Source organism: Aphelocoma coerulescens, chromosome 27 (genome assembly GCF_041296385.1).
Source record: "Aphelocoma coerulescens isolate FSJ_1873_10779 chromosome 27, UR_Acoe_1.0, whole genome shotgun sequence".
Lineage (NCBI taxonomy): Eukaryota > Metazoa > Chordata > Aves > Passeriformes > Corvidae > Aphelocoma > Aphelocoma coerulescens.
In genome coordinates this window covers 4,900,902-4,924,505 of record NC_091040.1, presented here as the reverse complement: position 1 = coordinate 4,924,505, position 23,604 = coordinate 4,900,902, and the positions used below count along the sequence as shown (strand labels likewise).

Sequence of the window (23,604 nt, the reverse complement as noted above, 5' to 3'; positions counted from 1 at the left end):
ATTTGCAATTAATTTTATCATCCACTGAGTGCCATCCACTCCTGTCTTCTGTGGCTTCCTTTGTGCTTTACCACCCTAAGCAGTGTGGTCATGATCAAACTTCATCAGGGAATCCTCACAAAACCATGGAATGGTTTGGGTTGAAAGGACCTTAAAGATGATCCCATCCCAACCCCCTACCAATGGCAGGGACACCTTCCCCCAGCCCAGGTTTTCCCACATCACTGATCTCTGCTCCCCCACCCCAGCCCTTCTCAGTGTTGGACACTCCTTGCAAAACTCTGCTGTTGACTCCTCACCCAGGTAGAAAATCCCCTTTTCTGTATTTTGTAATAAATAATCTGATCTGGAGTTATGGGAAATATCCTTTACTCCCAGGGTTTTTGGTCAGGGATAGAAATGAATCGATCTGAAAATTGAAATATTTTCTTACAGGTTTATCATTGCTGAGAAATTTCTTCTTTTTAATCATGGGGGATATGGCTTTTTTTTTTTTCCTGCCCCATACCAGCTACAGTAAAGTTTAATTGAGTTCAAAGGTGGGGAGTTGGGTGAAGGGATGGGGACCCTCTCGTAGGTGATATTGGGTGTAAGGCCAGGGAACTGAGGAGTTACTGGAGCCTGATCTGACTCAAGAAACTGAAATCCCAACCCCAAAGCAAATGTTCTTTGAGTGTCTACACCCTTTCCTACAGAACACTGGTCTAATGTAATTCATTCCAGCACCCAGGGGAGGATTTTACACCCCGTTGTTCATTCCTGAGGTGTTACCAGCAACCCTTGAATTTACAGCCTTCAGAACCACACCAGAAATCTGATTTTCCAGTTTGTGTGTGGATTCCACCCAAGCACAGAAGTCAATGCATGCCTTGAGCCAGGGTCTCGAGGTTTGAGGTGGAACCCAAGTGTTTCCTCCTCCAAGCTCTGATCCATGGACCAGCCCCAGGAGCTTCTCTGGCTGCTGGGTTCCAGGGCTGAGGGGATTGAGGGGGAAGCACAGCTAAACCTCAGGCTGGGTTGGACACCAAAGACCAAGATTCCTGTCCCACGAGGACCATGGACACTGTCAGGACTGAAACTACAACCCCTTGAGCCAGGACTCCTGGGCTGGGCTGGACAAAGGCAGCTCCTGCAGAGCAGGGCTGTGGTGGGAGGCACGTTGGCCTCAGACTGGAAATATCTGCCCTCAAGGGGGTCACAGCATTTCTGAGCAGCTGGGAGGACTCATCCGAGTCCTCTGGGCACCAAAGGCTGATTTTCAACAACTTCAAGAGCTTCTGAGTGTGTCCATGGTGGTGCTGTCACCAGGGTGTCCCTCTTGTCTGGCTCTTCCCAATCCTCCTGGCAGTGCCTTTGGGCAGAGGTTGGATAAGGGATGTCACAAAGGTGTCACTGTTCCCAAAAGGATGTGACAATCACAGCCCCAGCCCCAGTGCACAAGGGGAGGGTCTTCCTTGGGGGTTTGGGTAGAGCTTCAGCCTCCAAAACTGTGATCCTGAGCATTGCACCACAGCTTGAGGCAAAGAGTCTCTTTTATATCAACACCCAACTCCTTTTAAGTTCTCACTTAGGAGCAGCAGCCTATGCCCCACCAAACCCACAAACAGGGACTTTGTTTCCAGAGATCTTATATTCAGATTTATAGGGGAAAAATGAGCAAACTGAAATGAAAAGTAAAAACACAGAGACAGCCATGTTCTGCATAAACTCCTTGCCAAACAGACAGCTGGTGGAGTTCATTAAAAACTCATTAAAGGGGAGTTGGTTGTTACCAAACCTAATCAGGCCAGAGCAGATAACAGGCAAAAATAAAAATTTAAAAAGACAATTGAAATACATTTCAACAATTAAAAAAAAAAAACCCAAAAACCAACAAGAGACCTCTGCAGGTAAAACCTGCCCTGCAAATGTGCCCCTGGCAGCAAGAAACCCCCAAAGTCCACGGGAGGAAGGAGCGAGGAGTAAAGAGCTGAGTGACACTTGTTAGGACTCCACCAGAGCTGTGAAAAGCTCCTGTGACATTTTTCAAGGACCACTGCAAATTTCTTAGTTGTAAATCTCCACAATTTCTAGAAAGTAACTGCAGGAAAATCGGGTGACTCTGCGACACAGAAATGGGATCAGAATAAAAAACCCCTCGAGATTTCATCGCCCAGCACCAACCCCTCCTGCCCCAAACAGGGGCTGTTTGTTGAGAAGGTGGAGGCAGATCTGGAGCCCGAGCCAGGGTGGTGCTGGAGGGCAGCAGGGAAAGTGTTTCTCATTCAAAAATGTGAGGACTGGGAAAGGTGCCAGTTAGACTTGATTAGATTTGTAAGATTAATTAAAAGCAGACAGGTTCAGTGAATTGTGAAAAAGACAAATTAGCAAATTAGCAAATCAGGAAAGCTATCTTCAGAAAAGGAATTAGAGACTTCGGCTCCTTTATCAGGGCAAATTTGCTCTTCAAAGCGGGGTTCTTTCATCTTCCAGGGGTGGCAAAGCAGCTCCACTGACAGTCCTGGGGATCAACAGGCACTTCCCAGGCCTGGCAGTGAAGCCCTTCCAGCCAAGGCTCCCAGTTCCTTGCTCAGGTGGCCGTGGATGTTTGGTTGTCTCAGCAGCAGCCTCTGTGTCTGCCGATGTGTGACTGGAGAGGGGAATCCCAGGGAATCCCCTGGCCAGGGCACAGTCAGACAGGGCAGGTGAGGAGTGTTTGTAAAGGACCCCCTGGTTTGCAAACACCTGTTTTGGGGTTAGTTTGGGATTTCTGAGGAAGCCTGGATATGGTCCCAGTCAAGTGATAGGGAAGAGAGGGTTCCTGGAGTGGGAGAGCTGGGGGGTCTCAAGACACCTCTGTCCTAAGGAAAAGCTTATCCCAGGAAAAGCTGCAAATCAACAGTCAGGGCACGGGTGGTGTTAAAGGACACCGAGTGTTAATCACAGCACAACCAACACAGAAATCTCAGCCTGTGTCCCATCCAGACATTGCCTTTATCCTGAAAACTTCACCCAAACAACCTTAAAAAATACAGCCGGATATGGAAAACTTCTCACCACATCCAGCATCACTGGGACTTTTCTACAAACTTCAGGATCATCGAACCCTTTCCATTTGTACATACAAAAAGGACCTCAGATCAGGTCAGCAAAAATGAGATTGCACTGCCAACAGGAGGCTAAAACTCAGCTTCAGGTAAGTGAAGGAGCATGAGCTGTAACTGTGTAAATGATATGTAAATTTTATAGCCAAGCTCCTGACAAATCCTCCCCATTTCAGGTCCTTTAGGAAAATCCCTGATAGATGCACTGAGGGGTGCTGGGAACTGGAGGAGGCTCTGGGCATGAGCAGGAGCAGGTGAACATCAAATTTATCTCGTCCCAGCAACAGCCAGTGAAAAAACAGGTGTCGAGTCTGGAGCCACTGGGCTGCTCCATCTGCCAGCAAAGGAGAGACCAGGAGGCTCCATCCCTCCCAAGATCAGGGCTGAGACAGAATTTCTGGACCTTCCAGAGGGGCAGCAGCAGCAGAGGGTGCCTCGGTGACTTCACAGAGCACAGCTGGGTCAGACATCCCACCACAATTCCCTTGCTGTAGATCAGTATCCTGAGGTGCAGCTCAGAGCTCTTCAGAGAACAATTCCATCCCAAGCTCCATTTAGAGCTGTTGCCTTCAGGAAACTGAGAGGAGGAGTGGGATTAAGCACAGAAGGGGTATCAAAACACTGGATTTGAGTCTGCAGGTTCCAGTCTATCTGCTGGGACATGATCACAACCACATGGACACAAAGAAAATCCACGAATCCACCTTCAAGAGGCCTTTGGAATGAGCTCCATAATGTAAAAATGATAATGGCTACTCAGTGTTTATGGAATGACTTTCATCCAGGACCGTGATGTGCCCACACTGGGAATGGTTGGGCTCTGAATCCAGAGTTCTTTCTACCTTAATGCTCACAAATGTTCCATATTTGATAGGGTGTCTTGTGTTGAACCAGCCAGACCCCAGTTCGTGAGACCAGTTTGTTTCAGCAGCTGCTTAAAACTCCTGCTAGACAAGCCAAGGATGCTTCACTGAGGCCTGGCACAAATCAGGCTGAGCCAGATTGCCACAGACACAACTTTGGCTCAAGGCAAGGCTGACAACGACAGGGAGGGTCAGCAGTGGGGCAGAGCTGCAAACTCCAGTGGCCCAGCCCAGCAGCACTGCCAGATGTGCTGGGGGTGCTGAGCTGCTGCTCACACCGAGGGTTCTGTCACCAGCAGCCCCTGTGCCTGAGCAGCACCCCAGGGGTATTTCTAGAGGGCTGCCCGAGGTGATGCTGAGCCTTGGAAACTGAGATGGGAAGGGCAGGGCAGATGAAGATGTTGCTCAGTTAAACCATAAAGTGCTGTGCCTTACACCTGCATGTTTTAACAGACAGCTCAATTGTTTAGTCTTTATTAAGTCCTAGTTAAGGTTTGGGGTTATTTATTTAAAACTGGCTGCTTGGGCATTTTCCTGCCTTTCCATATAAAATCCAACCATGTTGAACTGCTTGACCTGGCAGTGGAAGGGTCTGATGAGCATCACTGGGACTCGTATCATCAATGCTGGGGGAAGAGAACCTTTTCCTGCTGCCTACCGCCCTGCTACCCACGGAGAGAATGTCCATTTGTCCTCCAGGACACCAGCAGAAATCGGGTGCCCCCTGAGTGCCAGCTAAGGGATGAAGGTGAAATTCAAAGGTCAGGAGAGATTTAGTGACTCAGAGCCCTGTCCCTGGGGCTCAGGCTGCCCTCAGGGAGGGAGGACGGGTTGGAGACACCTCCCCTGGGCTCACACACCCCTCTGAGAGGGATAAATGAGAACATGAGCTAAAAACCTGTCCTGACCTGGTTGGGGTGGCAGTGCCTCCCACCTGGGCACAGAAGTGTTGTGTAGAGCAGGGGGCACAGGAGGGGCCACCAGGTTAGTCCTGTGGATGTGGGGCCACTGGTACACGTGGGTTGGGGTTGCTCAGTTGTGCTGGGGGTCCTGGTGAAGGCACCACCCCCCATTAAATGCGCACTGGGAATGGACTGACCCAGGACCTGTCTGCCAGAAGGAACCTCAAAGATCACCTGTGGCAGCACTGGCCTCAGCCAAGGCTGCCACAGTCACGGGAGGGGTGCCTGAGAACATCCCTGGAGGTGTCTAGTCCAAGCTCCAGCTCAGAGTGCGACACTCCCAGCTCCAGGCAGGGCGGTGCAGTCTGATACTACAAACGCCCCAGGACAGTCCCTCCTCACCTCCCTGAGGCTCAGAGCCTCAGCTCCCCGCAGCGAGGAGGATCCCAATGAATGAACCTTTGGCATTTGGTGGTTGCCCTTTGTTGGATTGCACTGGAGAGGAAAGATCAGCCCTGTCCTGTTTGTAAGAGCCCTCCCCAGGCACAGCCTGCACTGAGCAGCCCTCGCCTCCCCCTGGCCACCCTGCACCAGCCCAGCTCCTCCCTTTCCTGGTGATCCTTTCCACCTTCCAGCACCCCCTGGCCACACTCCAGTTTCTCTCCATCCCTCCTGAGCTGCCAGGGTGGGAATTTCTGCCTGACCCCATCAAGGTGAGAGCTGGGGCTGTGGGTCAGCAGGGAGGACAGCTGGCATGGGTCATTTCCAACATTTCCAGCTACGAGGGTCAGGTGGCCAGAAACACCCCCTGAATTCCCAGGGCTCTTCCCTTCAGCAAGAGCTTCACTTTGGCCAGTGCTGTTTTTAGTGAAGGAGTCAATCAAGGACCAACTGGTTTGCAATTAAACTGCCTCTTGAAAACTCTTTGTGGCCACTTAAATTTCCTTCCAAGTTCAGTTACAAGACTGGTAACAGAGATTTTTGTCTTACGGGCAGAAATACTCTGGAGTGGGTCAGAGCCCTTCTCCCTGGGCTCCTGTGGCTCCAGGCTGTGCTGGCCCTGCAGGCCAGGGTGGGTCCTGGGGCTGGGGCACTCCAGGAGACGCGAGGGATTAATTTCTGAGGGAATGAAGCTACCTGATATTCAGGAATGTGGCACTGCTTATTGCTCTGGACTGTCCTGCTCTGGGAGCATTTGGAAGCTGCTGCTGAAGTCAGGACTCCACTGCCCTGTGCCATGGCAGGGCTGGAACAAAACGGCTTCAGGGCTGCTTCCAACCCAAACCACTCTGGGATTCTGTGCAGGGGAGGGAGAAAACCAACAAGAGATGCCACCTGGAATGCTCTGCCAGGTCCTGGGGCGTGCTGAGGCTCACGAGGCTGTGCATCCTTGCAAGATCTGCTCTGGCAATGGCTGGGGCTGCCCGCGGTCCTGCTGGTCAGGACTGGGGATGAACCCCAATTCCAGCTCCAAAAGCTCTGGTTTTCATGGCATGGACTGACCCCACTTGGCAGGGTGGGGATAGGGATTCCCACAGGCTACACCTGGCTGGGAAAAATGCTGAAGAAACCCTGTAAGCCCACAAACCCCTTCAGAACTGCAAGATCCCAAACGCCTGTGGCCAGTCAGGTGCTGGTGGCTGTTTTCATGAACAGCCACAGGTCAGCCCAGCTTTGCCCCTCACTGCCCCAGCCCAGCTTCCCTCCTGCCCAGCACCACCCCAGCCCTCCCTGCCCTCCCCAGCAGATGCTCCTGCAGCCCTGGACAATGAGCTGTGACTCTCTGAGGGTCCCCACCAGTTGTGTTCACACTCCTCCAGCAGCACCAGCAGGAGGGGACCTGTGGTTGGTGCATCAGCTCTTCCAGCTGGTGGGGCTGCTCTGGTTTGGGGTGCCAGAGCTGCACTCCTGGCCTCCATCACTGACCACCTCCATCATTCCCTCAGTCATTTCCATGGAATCTCCTGAGCTGGAGGGACCTCACAGAGATCATCGAGTGATGCTGCACTCAATTTTACTCCTTCAGAATAAAGCTGCAAGGCCCACGTGCCTCTAACAGGACATGGGCTATGGGATAAAAATGTTTTGAATCTTCAGAGGAGGAAAAACTCAGGATTTCCAAGAGCATGAAGTTCCCATTTGTCCCAGCAAGGTGAGGCCCTGACAGTTGAAGGGGACCAGGTAAATGTCACCTCTGGCTGCACCTACATAAAAAGGTTCTCAGGTTGTTCCTCAGGAGGAAGCTGCTCTGGGATGAGTGAGAAGATGTTTTGAAGTTTCTCTCTGCCTCTTCCTAAGGGCCCAAGGCCACTGGGATCGTCAGCCAGCTGCCAGCATCTCCTGCTTCCTCCCAAAATATTTCTGAGGGGTAGACTTAAAATGTAATAACTTTTGATGGACAAAGCCATTCTTGCAGTTGCCAAATCATCTGCTTAGAGACGAGGGAATGCTGGATGGGGAGAGGCGCCTGGTGACAGTCACAGTTATGGGCACTGACTCATCCCTACCAGATCTTGAGGGATGATGAGAGGAGTGAGGCTGAATTTTTTACACCAATGACCCCAAAGCTGACTCCTTTCTCCAGGCTACTGACACACCAGAGGTTCTCAAGGCTTCTTGGGGAACGCTGCCCACGGAAGAGGAGAGCTTTTGGTGTTTCTCTGCAGTTCATGGGTGGAAATGTCTCTCTGAGTTCCTCAGCCCCTGCACATGCATTACATCCTGGGAGTGATTCCTGCTTGTTTCCTGGGACACAATCTCTCTGGTGGCCTGCCCTGACGCAGCTCTGGCCAGGGGCTGGATTTCCAGCTAAATTCTCCCAGGACAGTACCACAAAGCTCTGGGCCCACCCATCCATCTCCACACTCTGCATGGACCTGTCTTCCATACCTTGATACCCCCAACCCCAATGGCTCAGACATGTCCTGGCATCCATGGTATTATCCATGCCATCATGGTATCAGGAATTAAAAAAACGACTGGAGGTGTCTTTGGTGTCACCACCACCCCTTTTGCTTGGCCCTAAAAGGCCTTGGCATGTCCTATGACTGCTGCCCATGGGGCTGGGAATGGCCACAGCCCTGCTGCCCACTCTGCTCCCATCCATGGCACTCGTGAAGGGTCAGGAGGAGCAGCAGCCTGGTCTCCATGGCCTCACCACAGCTCCCCATCTCCTCCTTCTCTTTTAGCAGCAGTAACCAGACAGCCCAAGTGTTGGACACGTCTCTGAGGGAGCTTTGTTGGTCTCAGCTCCTCCTGTCAGCACTCACAGGCAGCATTTTGCTGACCTTTTCCCATCTGTGCCCCATTTGTTCCCTTGCATGGCTGTAATAGGATGGGATCATATGAAGAAGGGTTGGACCTGTGTCAAATTCCCTCCCCTGCTCGCTGGAGGTTCCATCCACAGTCTGAGCCACCCCTGGACCTCACTCAGAGCTGCCTGGCTGGGGACAGGGCGATGTCAGGGAGTTTCCAACAACCCAGCTGGGCTGAAACCCCCTCTTGGCTCCTCCATCCTGCTGCCATCAGCGAGCCTGGGCACCGAGCGCTAGGTTTGCAGCTCAGGGACCTTCCCTGTGCTGTGCACTGTGCCCAGAGCTGGGCCAGGACCCCCCTGCAGAGCTCCAGGGCTGCACTTGGGCTCTCCTCTCTCTGGACAATGTGACCTGATGGCCACAACCTTCTCTGGCCCCTCAGCAAAGCACAACCCACAAACCCTCAGCAGCTCCATCCCTCTGCCTTTATCCCCTGTGCTGTCACTGCTGCCGGGTGCCCGGCATTGTCTGGCTGCACCGTGGAGCAGCAGGGTTATTGCAGCTGCCCCCAAACCCATTTCCAAGGTGATCAGACCCTGTTCTCATCACCCTTGTGTTCCCTGGGCACATCCAGACCCTTCCTCTGCACCACAGGAATAAACATTGTTCTTCTTTCTGTGCCACAGCAGAAAGGATCCGTTGTGACGCTGCTGCCAAGGCATTCCCTATCCAGCAGGAAAACACCCAGGAAGGTTGTCCCAGCAGCACAGGGGCCCTGCCACATGAACTGTCCCCCTGAAGGTCTCGTATTTAGCAGAGATGGCTTTGGCTGGGGATAAGGAAGCCCAGGGGAGCCCTGGTCCAGCCTGGCCTGGGGGTGCAGGACACCAGCACAGGGGACCAGGCTGGGGCTGTGCCCCACCTTTGCTTCCCTTGCCCTGTTTTGGGGTGTGCTGAGCCCTGCAAGTGGGGCTCATCCCCCAAAGCCTGCTCTGTGCCTGCCTAAAGATCAGAGGGTCAGGAAGACAATTGGAAAATGATGTTTTTTTAAGAGCATAGATAACGCCATGCCACTGCATAAACCTCATCTCCACAGAGCAGATACTGAAAGCCTTCAGTGGGACCAAAGGAGACCTTAATTTGTGTGCTCTGGGAGCATTGTCTGTGCCTGAGCAGCCAGGGAGCCCTGGCCCAGATATTTCTGCCCTCCTGCTCCCTCAGCCTTCAAGAAACCTCTAAAACGCCACAGCATTTGCAGCCTCAGCTCTACACGGGGCACCTCCTCACACGCCTCCAGCACAGCAGAGACTCTCTGGCACTTTGGTATTGCCAGAATCTACAAAAAATATGCAAAATCTGGATCTATGGATGAAATTCCGTGGAGAGTGTGTTCGACTCCCTCCTTTCCCAAGGATGCTGCTTGCCATGCCCCTGGTGTCTGTGCCCTACATCCTCTGTATTGTTCCTCTGGGGTGAACTCGGAGGGGTTTGGGAGAAGGGAGTGGGGCAGACACCTGTCTGCAGCGTTTGCTCCTGAAAACAGGGACAGAAGACATTTTGCTCACGGGGACATTTTTGCTTCACAGGGGAAGACGAGACCTTTTTGTCAAGAAGGTTTCGGTTCCTCGCTCTGAGAGTTGAAACCCTCCTTGATTTGGGCATTGAATCCTGATTTATATCAAAGCCTGAGGCAGGTCAGGAGCTGGTGGGACGCTGAGAGCTGATGTCATGGCCAGGTGTCCCTGCCCCACGCAGCTCCTGCCTTCAGATCCAGCCCTGGCATCCTGACCTGTTCCACCGCCCGCCCCGTGCCCACACAGCGGTGCCCAGATGGGGGAGAGAAGGGAGGGAAGGAATCAAAGTGCTGCTGTCTGTATTTCAGGAGGCTCCCCTGCCCCGGGCTGAGGGCCTGAAGTTCGGCAGGCACGCTCAGGGTGAGGAAATAATTTAATTCTCCAGGAAAACCTGCTGTGATTTAGCCATTTCATGAACCTTTGAAACGCTTCCTGCGCGGGGACTTCTCATTGTATTCTCAGTCTTTCTCCTCTGGAACGGCACATTCTCGTTCCCAAAGTCCACAGTAATAAATGGATTATTAAAAAAAAATTCGTCTTTTCCCTTCTGAATTGTAAATATTCCCAGACATGGCAGTCCATTCCCAAGTTCACTCCCACCTACTTCTTGCCATCTCCATGTTGGCACTGAAAGGATCTAATTCAGTAATAAAAAAAAAAGAGACTTTTCTGGAAAGGCGAGAATAACCCAAGAATCTCAGTAGCACCAAATTCCACCATCTCCCTCTTTTCCCTACGGATCATCAGGCTCACAGCCCCTACCTGGCACATACAGAAACTTAACAAGAGATATTCCAACAAGAAATCCTACATAAAGACAGAAATAAACGGAAATATTCTGTTATGCAACTCGCTGTCTGCTGGATTTAAATGACCTGGAATATTTAATTCTGTGTTTCTTGTTCTAAAGGGCTTCCAATTGCATTTTGTAACTGTATTTATTTGTATAGTGTTAGATTTATTTAAAATAAGTAACTCAGGTTACTTATCAGCCTCATTATAAGATACAACCAATCCTTTTAAAAATTATTTTTCTCGTTGGTGCAAGGAAATTAGTGACATTTCCATAATTAAAATGACCAAAATCCACCTCTGAGCAATTTGACTAACGAATGTTTTCTCAGGTGCCATTTGCGTTATTTGCTGGACTAAATTCACGACAGAATACAACAAAAGAAGGGAAAGAAGTCCAAAAAATGCAGCAACCAAACAGAAAATAGAATTAATTTTTTCTGTTTTTTAAAGGATCAATCGCAGTTTCGTGGAAAGGAAGAAAATCCCTGTGGCAGAGTCATGCGAGAGACAAAATTCCCATTGCACAAGGAAATAAAACCGCATCCTTTCACATCTGAACCAAGAGCCCACCGCTACAGTGCCGAAAATGGAGAAATTAAGAGTGGTGGGGAAGCCTCCATTTGCGCAAAGGGAAACCCAGGCATGGCCCTTTCAAAATAACCCCCAAACTTTTCATTGATTTCATTAATTACAGGTCAAATCTGACGAAATTACGCTTCGACTCCACCATGCAGCCGTGGGCAGCTCCGCAGGGCGAGGGGTGAAAAGGAAGGAACACACAGCTCCCATGGCTAATAATTAATGAATTCATTAATCAATCATAGGGAGAGGAAGGGCGAGGGGAGGAAGGAATCTTACCACCAAATTGGGTAACCGGCTAAGACCTTTGTGCCATTGAAGAGAAAAGACAGAATTAGTCCAAGCAGGTGGTAATCCATTAGTCCAGGCTGGTGCAAGGGGAAAATCGCCGCGAAGTTTTCAGAAAAACATGAAGTGCCAAAATGAAGAATCCCCCTCCTCCCAGGAAAAAAAAAAAAAAAAAAAAAAAAAAAAGGAGGGGGGGGGCAGAAAGAGTGAAGCCAAGTCCCTCGTGGCTCGGGTGACTTTCTGGCTTGTCAGAAACACACCTCTCCAAGCCTTTCCCCCGTAGATCATCCAAAAGCGTCTATTAAAAAGTGCAGGGCTCGGGGATGTCAGCAGGCGGCCAATCAGACCGCATGGCCCAAGGTGAGGGATGAGGCTCAGCCCAGGGCTGTCAATCACCCTCTCCTCCCCCTCCACCCCACAACTTTGTTCCGAGCCCTCGCTGCCACGGACAAACCCTCTGTGCACCACACTGCACTGGGGCACTGGGATCTGGGGGGGAGGATTTTCAATTAAAAATTTCTTTTTTCCATTTTTTTTTTTTCCCCCAATTTCACTTGGAGCCCAGGATGTGCTGCCCCTGAACGCCAGGACTCGGCAAGGTAAGGATGAAGGGTGGCTGTGCTGAGGGGCGGCTGTGATCGAGCTTAATCTCACAGCGGGAGTGAGACAGAACTTGTTCTCCAGATGGAGAGGGATGGGGGCACCAAGGGGCAGAAACCCCTCTGGATGTGGTGGTGTGGGCAAAACTGGTGGCAAACTTGAAACGAAACCTGCAGTGCCCAGGTTTTCAGAGTGTGGGGGTGAAGGATGGAGGGGGGAGCAGAGGCAACCTGGGCTCCTATTAAGAAAAAAATGCCATGTCATGGTGAGAGGGGAGCAGGCAGATGGGGACGTGTCCCACAAATGGATTGCTTGTGAAGTGCATCTCTGGATGCAGGAAGATGAAAATATAAAAACCCCACACATGTAACAAAAAAAAAACCCTAATCACTTTCATGATTTGCACATAGACCCAACAAAGATTTTCCATAAAAATCCTTGTTATTGGGTAGAGAGCCTGTTTTAACTGGAGCTGTTGTGCAGTCGGAGGAGATGACTCGACAGAACAGGACAAAGAAATGGGAGAAGCCAAACAAGTTGCTTTTGCTTCTAAAGCATCTCAGCAACCACAGCTCTGGTGCTGCCCTGGTACCTGGGGTGGAACCACCTTGAGATCAGGTACTTTAGAGCAGCCAACAAATCAGTTTATTTCAGAGCCATGGCAGTAGTGGAGATTCCAGGTCCTGTCTTGGGCAGCTCAATGCATCTCATGGTTTGAAAGCTCTAGACCTTCTCCTGATCTTAAGGCTCTGGGCTCAGACGAATTCCTCGTTGTTGTTTGATTACACACTGGCACAGGGTGCCCAGAGCAGCTGTGGCTGCCCCTGGATCCCTGGCAGTGCCCAAGGCCAGGCTGGATGGGGCTTGGAGCAGCCTGGGGCAGTGGGAGGTGTCCCTGCCCATGGCAGGGGTGGAATGAGAGAATCCCTTCCAACCCAAACCATTCCATGGTCCTGTGATGCATCTGCCTCTTGCTTCTGCCGTTCTTGATTCCCAGTTCCCACTGATTTTGGTGTGTTTGGATGCTGAGTTAGGGCAGGGCTGCTCTCAGGAGTGCTGGTTGTGTCCTGGCCATCCACGGCCAAGGGAGGACACTCAGCAGCTACTCACACTTCCCCTCTCCATCACTCCCTGTGCCTGCTGCAAGGACTGGGAGGCCAAATTTCTCCAGGCTTACTCCGATGGGTTTTCCAGCTGACTGTGGATCCCCATAGATATTAAATATTCTTGTTCTCTTGTGGGATTTCAAATCCCAAAGGGGATGTTGGGTGTAGTCTGTCCTGGTGAATCTTCCTGGAACCCAGATGGGTTTTATTGAACTCAGTTGCCTGGCTCTAAGAAAGCAGCGATTGTCAAATGACATTTGGGGACACGTGGATTTAATCTGCTCCAGTAAATTAAACACTATCAATAAATCTTTCCCAGATCTCGAAATTTACTGTCCATGTTTATAACCACGAAGATGGACCCTGGTGTGGAGCTGGCCCAGACAATTTACCCAGCCCTGAAGAGATTTTAGTCCCAGTTTGGGGTTAGTGTGGGGCAGGAACTATTCCTAGTAATCCCTTAAGATATGACTCACCTGTTCCAGAGCTGAAGGGAGTTCAGCAGGATGGATGAAGGTGCCCCTGTCTGTGTCATTCCAGGGCCAGGGAATGGTCACAGGCACTCTTCCCTTGCTGCCCAGACAGCCCTGGGCTGTGTGAAACACACTGAGGGGCCTGGGAGCTGCTCTGGCCAAAGCAGAACTGAAGTGCTGCCCACGTTGTATTGGTGGATATTTGGAAGCTGCACAAACAGAATAAGGATTAAAAGTACCAAGGGACAGAATTTCTGTCATTAAAGTGTCACTGCTAGAGAGGCAGCAAACGGAGAGCCTGACGTGAGATGTCTCAGGTGATGCTGCAGGTGGCTGAGCCCAGGGGAGAGGACAAAAACCTCAGGCACTGTGGAAATCCAGCCGGGGAAAGCTTTTGAAATCTGAATTGAGCTGCTGGTTGGAGACCATCATCAAGGTCTTGGTGGACCTGGCAGTGCTGGGTTAATGGCTGAGCCTGATTAAGGTTTTTTCCAACCTTAATGATTCTATGGTGGCTGAGACGTCCCTGTCCATCAGACGCTGGGGAACACAAAATGCTCTTTTATCCAATTATTGGTGCTGGGATTTGTAAACCAAGCCAATTATGAGCTACAAAGTGCTTCCTCTGCAGGAACCAGGAGGGAAAGTGACTCCAGACCCAAACTCAGAGGCTTTATTTGCTGCTGTGGTTGGGAAGGGATCTCAGTGTGCCTCAGGAAGGGCTGTGTTACAACAAGGGCGGAGATACAAAGCTCCCACCCCACCCCTGTGCCCACCCAGCACCCAATGGACATGGCCACAGGCAGGCTCTCAAAGATGCACAGTGAAGGGTTGATCCCAAGCACACTGAATTCATGGGAATGCTCTCCATGGCTCCGACAGGTGTCTGAGGAAGTTTCTGGAGTTGCTCATCCCCCCACTCCTTTAACTTCTCCATTCCACTGCTCTCTCTGCTCTGAGCATCTGTTTGCCCCAGCATCATTTGTGTTGTCCCACCTGTTGTGAGGAGGCTGTGTTTGGAGCGTGTCTGGGGTTGCTTTGGATTGGAGATCCTGGGGGCAGAAGGTCCTTCCTGTCCCTAACCTAACTACAAGAGACTCCTGGCTCCGAGTTTCTCCCAGAGAAATGAGCAGAAAAATGAGCAGAAAAACAATGGCAGTTCTCAGCTGTGGCTTTGGTTGTAGCAGCCTTGATCCCCAAAGCCTTGGGATGGCAGGCATGGCTCCCCAGGGAGGAGGACGTGTCTCCCAGGGATGAAGACTCCATTGTCTGTGGGGGGAACAGACTCACTTTGAGTCTTCTCTGCTGTGAAACGAAAATCTGATGCATACATGCTAAAATTATCCTGGGCATATTTCATACTAACCTGAACAAATATTTATAAGTTCTACAGCAAACATTAATTTTAAATGTAATTTCTAAGAGCAAATGACAGTTACCCAAAAGAGTACAATTTCAAAATTTCACTCATAGATACCTCCTTGTGCTGCTGAGTGACAGTTTTATTAACTGAGGGTCTTTTCAATCACATCACTCTGTCTAGTTTGGCAATATTGACTCTCATAGCCCAGTTTCAATATGCCCAGAAATGAAAGGAATTGAGGAAGTCAGAGGTTTGGCTGCTCAAGAAAAGCCCTGCTGCCTTTACAATGCCGGCACAGAGGTGCTCGTGTGTTGTGGGACATTGTGGCACTGCAGACTCGGCCAAAGCATCCAAAGGGATCCTTTGGTTTATTCCAACAGCACTCCAGCAAAGGAGCATTGTGATCCTGTTGGAAACGTGCCTCTCCGTGCCCTTGGGCTCTAACTTTGTGACTTTGCCTTCTTTTAGCTTCTCTTCCTTTCTCCATCTGAATCTACGAGCAGCAAGAAACCAAGTGCCTGGGAAGGTGATGGGACTGTGGAGTCTCCTGGATTTGTTCTCAGCGTGGATTTCAATGTGTGGAACCCCCAAGGAGTGTGAGACTCCGGGAGCTCAGACCCCTCCTGGTGGAGTCACCCCATGGTCAGGCTGATGTGAAGAGGACAAGCCACACCTCACAGCCATGGGCAGGAGATGAGTGACTGGGATGAGCTCTCAGAGGGGGTTTAGACCCCTGGCTCGGAGTTTTGGGGATGGCAGGGGATGTGCAAGGCCTGTGGTGCAGCACTAAGCGGTGAGAGGGTTCAGAGGGTTCAGAACCTGCAGGTCCACCCCAGGTCACAGGTGAAGGGTGCTAAAGTGGGTGCTAAAAGTGGAATTTCACTTCTGGGCATGGCCAGGAGTAGGAACTGGAGGTGGATCTCTTGGACAATGTCCTTTAAAGGGGTTTCAAGTCCTAAAACAAGCTGGGTTTGTTGGTTTGAAGACCTAAATTTTGGTCTTAAAGTCTAAAGTGGAGGTAAAATAGGACATTAGTACTCTGATGCCTCTAATCATCAGTCCTAAAGTAAATACAGAAAATCTGTAAAGAGCTGAGGAAATCCTTTCTCAAACCTGATGAACTCTCTGACTCCTTCCACCTTAAACTACTGAAATCCTGAGTGTTTCTGGGCGCTCTGTTTGCTGCTAACCTGGGACAGGTAACATTAACATTCCCTCTGAACTTCCCTATTCCTCATTTTTCTTGGCCAAACCTCTCTCCTGGATCCTTGAGTTCCCTCTGGCTCTTGCAGGCTTTGCTCCTCTGCTGTTCCTGGCTCTTCACCTCTGGTGGGGATGCTGTGAGTTGGTGCCATCTGGGCTCACCCAGGTCTTACCTGGACAGAGCCATCCTGTGATAACACCAGAGCAGGGCAGCCTCAGGAGGGTTCTTGAGGGGGTGTTCCTCCCTTTGGACAGGGACACTGTTGTGTGTTCCCATGGATCTTCTCCCTGTTCTCCACACCAGTGGCCATCCCACACCCCACGCTCCTCACCCCCCAGTTTGCCCCAGCACAGCTTCAGTGCCACCTCCCAGTGAGCCCAGAGCAGGGTGGGGCCAAGGCTGCCTTTCACCTGTGCCTGCCTGCAGCTGATGTGTGGAGTTCTCAGTGCCCACAGGAGAGCTGCCCGCAGGGAAAAGCACCCACAGCTGTAGGAAAAGGGACCTTCCCCTGCTCAGCTGAGCACCAGGATGCAGCTTCTACTTTATGGTTCCTTCCCGAAGTTTCCCTTTGCCAAAGATGTGGCTGGAAAGCAGAGGGAAGTTAGGCTTTAAAGGAAGGTCTGGTGGCTGTTGAGGTGATGGCAATAAAAACCTCTGAGTTTAGCAAAACCCTTTGCCACTGCTTCTACTGTTTTAGCAATAAATTTATGGCTCTTTTTTTTCTGTAAATAGCCTTTACCTCACTCCATTTATTTACAAACTGTTCTAAGCTGATGACATAGAATTCCTCCACTTGGGATATTTTTCGTTTTCCAGTGATGGTAGAAATTTTTTTTAGCCAATTTCCTGCAATGTCCCAGTCTTGTAGCCAAGGCACTGGGATTTCTGGTTTGTTGGGTTTTTTTTTTCCTTTAAAAAGGAAATTTAAAAAGATAAGTTTTTGTTTAAAATTTGATTTTCTTCAAAACCAAAACATATATTTTTATTCAAACCCAAAGGTAGCATTTTAGAACATTGGCAGTGTAACCTGCTGTAGTACCTGTTCTCAGATGCAAATCAAGAAACTCGTGTTGTGTTCTCAACTTTTCCCAAGAACGCCTCACGTGATTTTGCTGGCCCAGGTTCTTTACCTGTCCCTGGATTTCTTTCTTGTAAACCTGGGGAAATCACATTTCCTGTGTGTATCCCATTAGCTCCTCCAGGAAGGAGCTGTCTCCCCCTCCGTACAGCCCTGAGCTGGAACATCAAGGGACAGCCACGAATCACAGGCTTCATAAATATTGAGAGGAGCAGAACTGGAATCCCAGATTTTGTATTTGAAGGGCAGAAGGAGGATAAATGGTGCTGCCTGAGGTTCAGTTGTTCTCCTCCTTTCTAGTCACAAATATCCTGCTCTGTGGCCGGGGAATCACAGGCAATGAGTGAGATGGAAGCGCTGGCTCCTCCAGCACTGCCAGAAATCCTCCAAGGACACTTCCCCTCAGTGCCTGGGTGCCCATGAACTGGAGCAGTTACAGACTGTCAATAAAAACATCTTTCTTTCACTGTCATCTCCTTCAATTCCTTCTGCTCCTCACACTTCAAACTCCATTCGATTTTCAGATCTTTCCTCTATTTTGCCAAGGAGAGGTTCAGAAAAAAAAAAAATCCCTTAATGAAGGCCTAACACGTGGGTTTTAGTGGCTATGGCAACGTGGAGCACAGAGAGCGAGCAACGAAACCCATCCCAAACTTCAGTAAATAGAAGGAGTTTATGATGTTGGACTGGCACAGATTTACCTGAAATAGGGTAAATGGCATCATGTGGGGTCACTGCTCTGGGCTTACAGAGCTCGGGACGCAGCTTTGAAGTGTTCTCTGTTCACCTTCTGCTCTTCTGTCCATGTCACCCCTGCTCCAAGTCATCCCCACTCTCTTCCGAAGGAAAGGAAAATCCAAGTCTGGTGCAGTAGGACACTTTGCCCATCAGCCATGAGCTCTTAGTGGGAAAATTGTTTCCAGATGCCATTTAGGGTTCTGTTCAGTCTTCACCTGAGGCATTTAGGGCGGTCTAAGGCCTGTGGGGGAGGTCTCAGAAGGTTTTTCTTGCACAAGGATGTGATTTTTTAATCAATTTCAAGCAGTAGCTGGGGATACAGGGGAGGCGTGAGTGGGATGGGCAGAGCCCCAGCTGCCAGGGTGTGTGTGAGGGGTCTGTGGGTGAATGGGAGGGAGCAGGGCTGGGTGAGGGTGGGTGAGGATGTGCCAGAGCTGTGGAAGGTCTGGCTGGGGGGGGAGCAGCCTCAGGGATCTCCTGGGAGCAGCTCCATCACACAGAGCACTGTAAGGCCAGTTGGTGTTGTCCCTCTGGAGCTGGAAGTGAAGTTTTCACCTCATGTTTGGGGCAGCCCGGATCCACGGGAGAGGCTGAGCTGCCTCTCAGGGCTGCAGTAAATCTGGCTAATTGGACGAGCTGAGCACATGAAGAAACTACGCCCCAGGTCCTGGGCTTGTTTGAGACAGCTCTGTCTACCTTGACATCTGCAGGAATGCATCCCAGGGATGGGGGAGGGATGGAGAGCAGACAGAGCAGAGTCATTCCTCCCCTTCCTTCTCTCCTTCCCCAGGACTCCAGCCCAGCAGTATCTGGGAGATTGGTAAAAGAATGAGACCAGCTATTTTTTGCTGCAGGCTGTGATTTTCCACGATGTTGTAGCTGGAAATCGTGGGGCCCTCTGATGTGGGTGAGTGCCTGTGCTGCTGGAGCAAAAGGAGCTTCACGGATTTCCGTCAGTGCTGTGCTTTCCCTGGGCTGTGGCTGGGTGTGGGTGCCCTGCAGCACTGTGAGCACTGGAGACCTTCTCCCTGCTGGGCCCCTGGCCCTGCCCTGGCTGCTGTGCCCATAGGAAATGTTTCCCTCTGGAATCATGGGATGAGACTCAAAGAATGTCCTGAGCTGGACAGGATCCCCAAGGATCACCCAGTACAGCTCATGGCCTGCCGAGACCCCCCCAACAACCCCACCCTGGGCATCCCTGGCAGCGCTGTCCCAGCGCTCCTGCAGCTCTGGCAGCCTCGGGGCCGGGACCATTCCCTGGGGAGCCTGGGCAGTGCCCAGCACCCTCTGGGGGAAGAAGCTTTCCTGATCTCCATCCTAAATGCCCCTGGCCCAGCTCCAGCCATTCCCTGGGTCCTGTCCCTGGTCACAGGGAACAGAGATGGAGCCTCACTCCCCAGAGTCCAGATCTGCTCCCACCCCAGCCCTGGCCATGCCCCTGGGGAGGTGTCACAGCCTGGTACAGCTCTAGAGCAGCTCTAATCCATGGTGTTTGCTGGGCTCCAAGTCGCTGCTCTCCTCATGCCACCGGTGCTGCCAGGGAGGGATGGGTGACACAGATCACAGATCTCACATCCTGGGCTGTCCCCTGCTCTCACAGAGGGTGTGAGGTGCTGGATCTGGCATTGCTGTGCTTGCCCAGGACTGGCTGTCCAAGGCAGGGGCTCTGCAGCTCCCCAGCAGCCCCTTCTGTGCCCGAGCACTCCGTGCACGAGGGGCTCTGCTCAGCCCTGGGGCTGCAGAATGGGGGTGCCAGGGCTGGACTGCCCCATGCCCCTCCTGAGACAGCCCAGCCTGAAGGGACTGGAGAATCCCCGGTTTTGTCTGAGCACTCTGAGGATGTTGGGCTGAACTGGAAGAAGCTAAAATACAGGGTGGGGACAAAGTGGGACAGGAAAAATATCCTGATGGGAAGCTGAGCTGGGGCTGAGTTTGGACTGGGCTTTGCTGGGCTGGGGCTGAACTTTGCTGGTGCAGGGGATGAGAAAAGGCAAGGGCAGCTGGCTGGAAGCAGGCAGGAGGTCTGGAGAGGGGCCTGCGGAGCAGCCTGGTGGGGATTCAATCCGGGAAGTTTTAGTGACACAACAACAACAACAACAAAAGAGGAAAGAGGGGAAAGGAAGAAAAGGCTCCTGCAGGGCTGGTTGCCACGGAGACCCCAAGGAAGTTTGAACCAGTCCTGCTCTTTTCACAGCCGCCTTTGAGCCAAGGAGGGAATTATGGCTGGCGATAAAAGGGGACATGTGGCCCTTTGCTCACAGGGACCGGCCTCTGCAGTTACGAGTCTTCAGCTCATTTTCGCTCTTGTCCCCTCCTGCAATTATACATTCGGATCTCAGAAAGAAAAAAAAAGGGGGGAAAAAAGAAATCTAGGACAAGTTGTGCATCCTTTGCCCTGGGGACCCATCCCCACAGGGCAGATCGCTGCCTCTTCCAGCCCATTATTCCCCCCAGCACAACCCTCCCCCCCCGGATCCTCTGCACTTGGGGAATGTTTCTGTGTTCGGAGCTGACAAACAGCTCACACTGTCTGTCCTCACACCAGCCCCAGCACCCAAACAGGAGCCACGAGGAAGGAGCTGAACGCCTCTTCCAGGGAAGCTGGACAGAGTTTTCTTGCTTGTCACAGCTCTTGGGTTTTCCAGAGGGATCTGGCTGACCAGGTGCCAGGAATTGAAGTGAAAGGGATAAATTCAGCTCTGTGCTGCCTCCCCCGATTTCTCCAGTGACAGTTGCATAACTCAAGGCCCGAAGTTGTGTGGTAGAGCTCAGATTGTGCTCTTGGGTCCTCCTCACCTCGGGGTTCGAGCTGGGGGCTTGCACCTGCGGTGGATGTGCTGCAGGAAATCCTGCTCAGGCCCAGGGGGTGTCACACACGAGGGACACCCAGGCAGAGGGAAGGACGAGGTGCCAGAGAGGGAAATGAGTCTCCTGTAGGGGTAGGACAGCACTGGGAGCACAGCACAGCACCGCTTGCCCCAGCCCTGGCCAGCCGGGCTCAGCTGGGTCAGCAGAGCCCAGTTCTCCTTTTTCCTGGGTCGTTGGGGGTATTCAGGTCTTCCTGGACCTTTGGTGCTGGGAGGGTTGTGGTGAGCTGTGAGAGAGCACAGCCGGGATGCGGGGTGGTGACCGAGGCGGGGACCTGCCCCCACTCCCTGCCCCACTCCCTGCCCTCAGGACTTGGCTCCAGAGCCCCTTTCCCTCCCTTGTGCTGAGCTCAGGTGTTGGATGCTGTGACCTGAACGTGGCAGAGGGACAGAGGGGGAGGCCAGGCCAGGGACCTGCTCTGGCTCTCACTGCCTGCTGCTGAGAGCAGAGCCAGGCACTGAGCAGGGCTGGAGGGTCTGAGTGCATGACTGTGCAGATCTCAGTTTGTTCCCATCAGCTTCTTGAGTTTCTTTATAAACCCAGAGCTGTGTTTGAAGGGTTCTTGTTACCCAGAGGGTCTGTGGGATCTCCATCCTTGCAGGTTCTGGAGACTCAGGCAGACCAAACCATGGGAACCTTCCAGCCTTAGTCTTGCTTTGATGGATTAGAGACCTCCAAAGGCTCCTTCCCACCAGCACTTCCATGAGAAGATGCTGTATTGCTTTATAAGTGTTGATTTAGTCCAGTTTTTGTGTGTGATAACAACACAAAACACGGAAATAGTCCTGAACACCTTCACAGGAATCCTCCTCCTGCAAAGCCAGGATCCTGCTCCGTCCTCCTCCTGGGCTCCACGCAGAGGGTGAGGCAGTGACAGACTGTGCATGGGGCAAGCAGAGTTACACCCTCTGAAAAGCTGTCCTGAACGTGGGCACAGCCCTGGCATCCCAGCAGAAATGCAGACACGGACCCTGCCAGCTCAGCAGGAGCTGAATGATGCCCATCAGCCACCCTATTCCTGGTGGAGAACCTCTCTGCTCAGGAAGAACTGACCTTTAATGAAGGCAGGTTAATACCTCTAAATGAAGAGCAGCTGCCTCAATTGACACTCAGTTGGACAAGTGTTTGCAGACAGGTTTTTGCTGCCTTTGACAGATTTCCATGTTCTGGGCAGCTGGATTTCCCGTTCCCACTGTGCTCCCCGGACACACAACCCTGCATCCCACCCTGCCCCCACCCAAACAGCCCTCATTCCTCAGCTCCTGCCACGGTCCTGCTTTGCAGAGCAGCTGATCCTTTCCAGGCTCTGTGCCGGGCACTTCTGCAGGGATTTGCCTGCTGTCTTCAGACAAAAATAAAAGGAACCTGCACCCCTCAGAGTGTCTGAGCATCATCCTGCCCGTCATGTAGCCTGACAAGTGTGCCACCCTTGGAGGACTCATTGCAGGGGGAGCTGGAACTTCGTGGAGCTAAAAAGATACCAGAGCTTCACTTCTGATCCCTGTAAATCCCCTTCTGTTCCATAAGAAGGCAAAAAAGCCAACTGGAGCATGCCCCAGTCAGTGTGGTCCTCTCTGTGCCCACCCCAGTGTTCCCAGTGCAGAGAGAGGAGAGGGTTCCTCAGGGGAGGGCTCCTCAGGCTCTCCTTGGTCACTGCTCTGGCTTAAATTTCTCTGTCCTTGTGTCATCACAGCCTCATGTCCCCCCCTGGGGTTGCCCCCTCAGCTACCCTGGTGTCCTGTTTGTGGGGCTGAGTGGTGAATCACAGCTGTAAAAATAAGCTTTATTGGGGGGAAATCTCTAGTTACATCAGTGCCACCTTTATCTACTGCTCCATTTGTTTTATCATCACATTTTTGATGGAAAATGTGTTCAGAGGGGAGAGTTCCTGTGTGTTGGAGCAGGATCCGTGTCTCTGTGATCACAAGAGTGTGTGTTTGTGATTCAGAACTGGCACGGGCAGCATCTTGTGTCCTGCTCACACTTTTGCAACCGGTGGCTGACTCACGATCACCTGAGTTTCTCAAAGACCATCTTTATTTGACAGGAAGACTCTCCTAAAACGTGGTGAGGGTGGTGCAGTCCCTCCTGCTGAGCTGCCTCCCACCCGAGGGAATAAGCTCGGCTGGAGGGGGGCCTTGCCAGGAGAGCTCGGAGAGTGGGACACAAGTGCCATCCAGTGGGCCGGCGACAGCTGCCCGGGCACCACAGAGTCACAGACCCTACAGACCATCCCATCCCACCCCTGCCATGGGCAGGGACACCTTCCACTATCCCAGGTTGGTTGGGGGCCAACATGGCCTTGGACACTTCCAGGGATCCAGGGGTAGCCACAGCTGCTTTGGGCAGCCTGTTCTGTGTCCATTTGTGGTGTGGGTTGAAGCCCTGGGTCACCGATTCTCCCCTGGTTCCCCCACAGACAAACCTGGGCTGTCCAGCAAAGCACAGGCACAGGTTCTGTCCCCAAAAACACCTTCCCCAAGGCCTTGGGCTCCCGGCAGTGCCCATCGCTGGGGTGTCCCAGCTCTGAGGATGCAGGAGGACAGTCAGTCTGGGAGAACCACACCTGAAGGACAATCCCATTGCAAGCCACCTTCCCCAGCTCTGTGGGATGGAAGTGCTGCAGGTGCCGGGGGGTGGGGGGGAAGCAGAATCCAGCTCACCTGTCAGGTGTGCGCTCAGTGTCACTGCCGAGTGAGGGGGTCCCCGAGAGCAGACCCTCCTCACCTCGGGGATCGGGGTGCCTCGGGCAGAACAGGGTGCTGGGGTGAGTCGGGAAGAGCAGCAAACACCTTTGCCGAGCGTTTGGAAGGATTTCTCCGGGAGAAGCCGGCGA

At 52.0% G+C, this 23,604-nt stretch overlaps 1 protein-coding gene across 1 annotated transcript in view; it reads right to left on the bottom strand.

The window, feature by feature from the left end:
• WNT3 (Wnt family member 3) overlaps positions 1-11,409 on the bottom strand; it is a 42,551-nt gene extending 31,142 nt beyond the window's left edge. The window contains exon 1 of the mRNA XM_068996440.1: positions 11,330-11,409. Within this exon, the coding sequence (XP_068852541.1) occupies positions 11,330-11,409 (80 nt within the window). The remainder of the gene's footprint in view (positions 1-11,329) is intronic.
• Between the last annotated feature and the right edge of the window lie 12,195 nt (positions 11,410-23,604).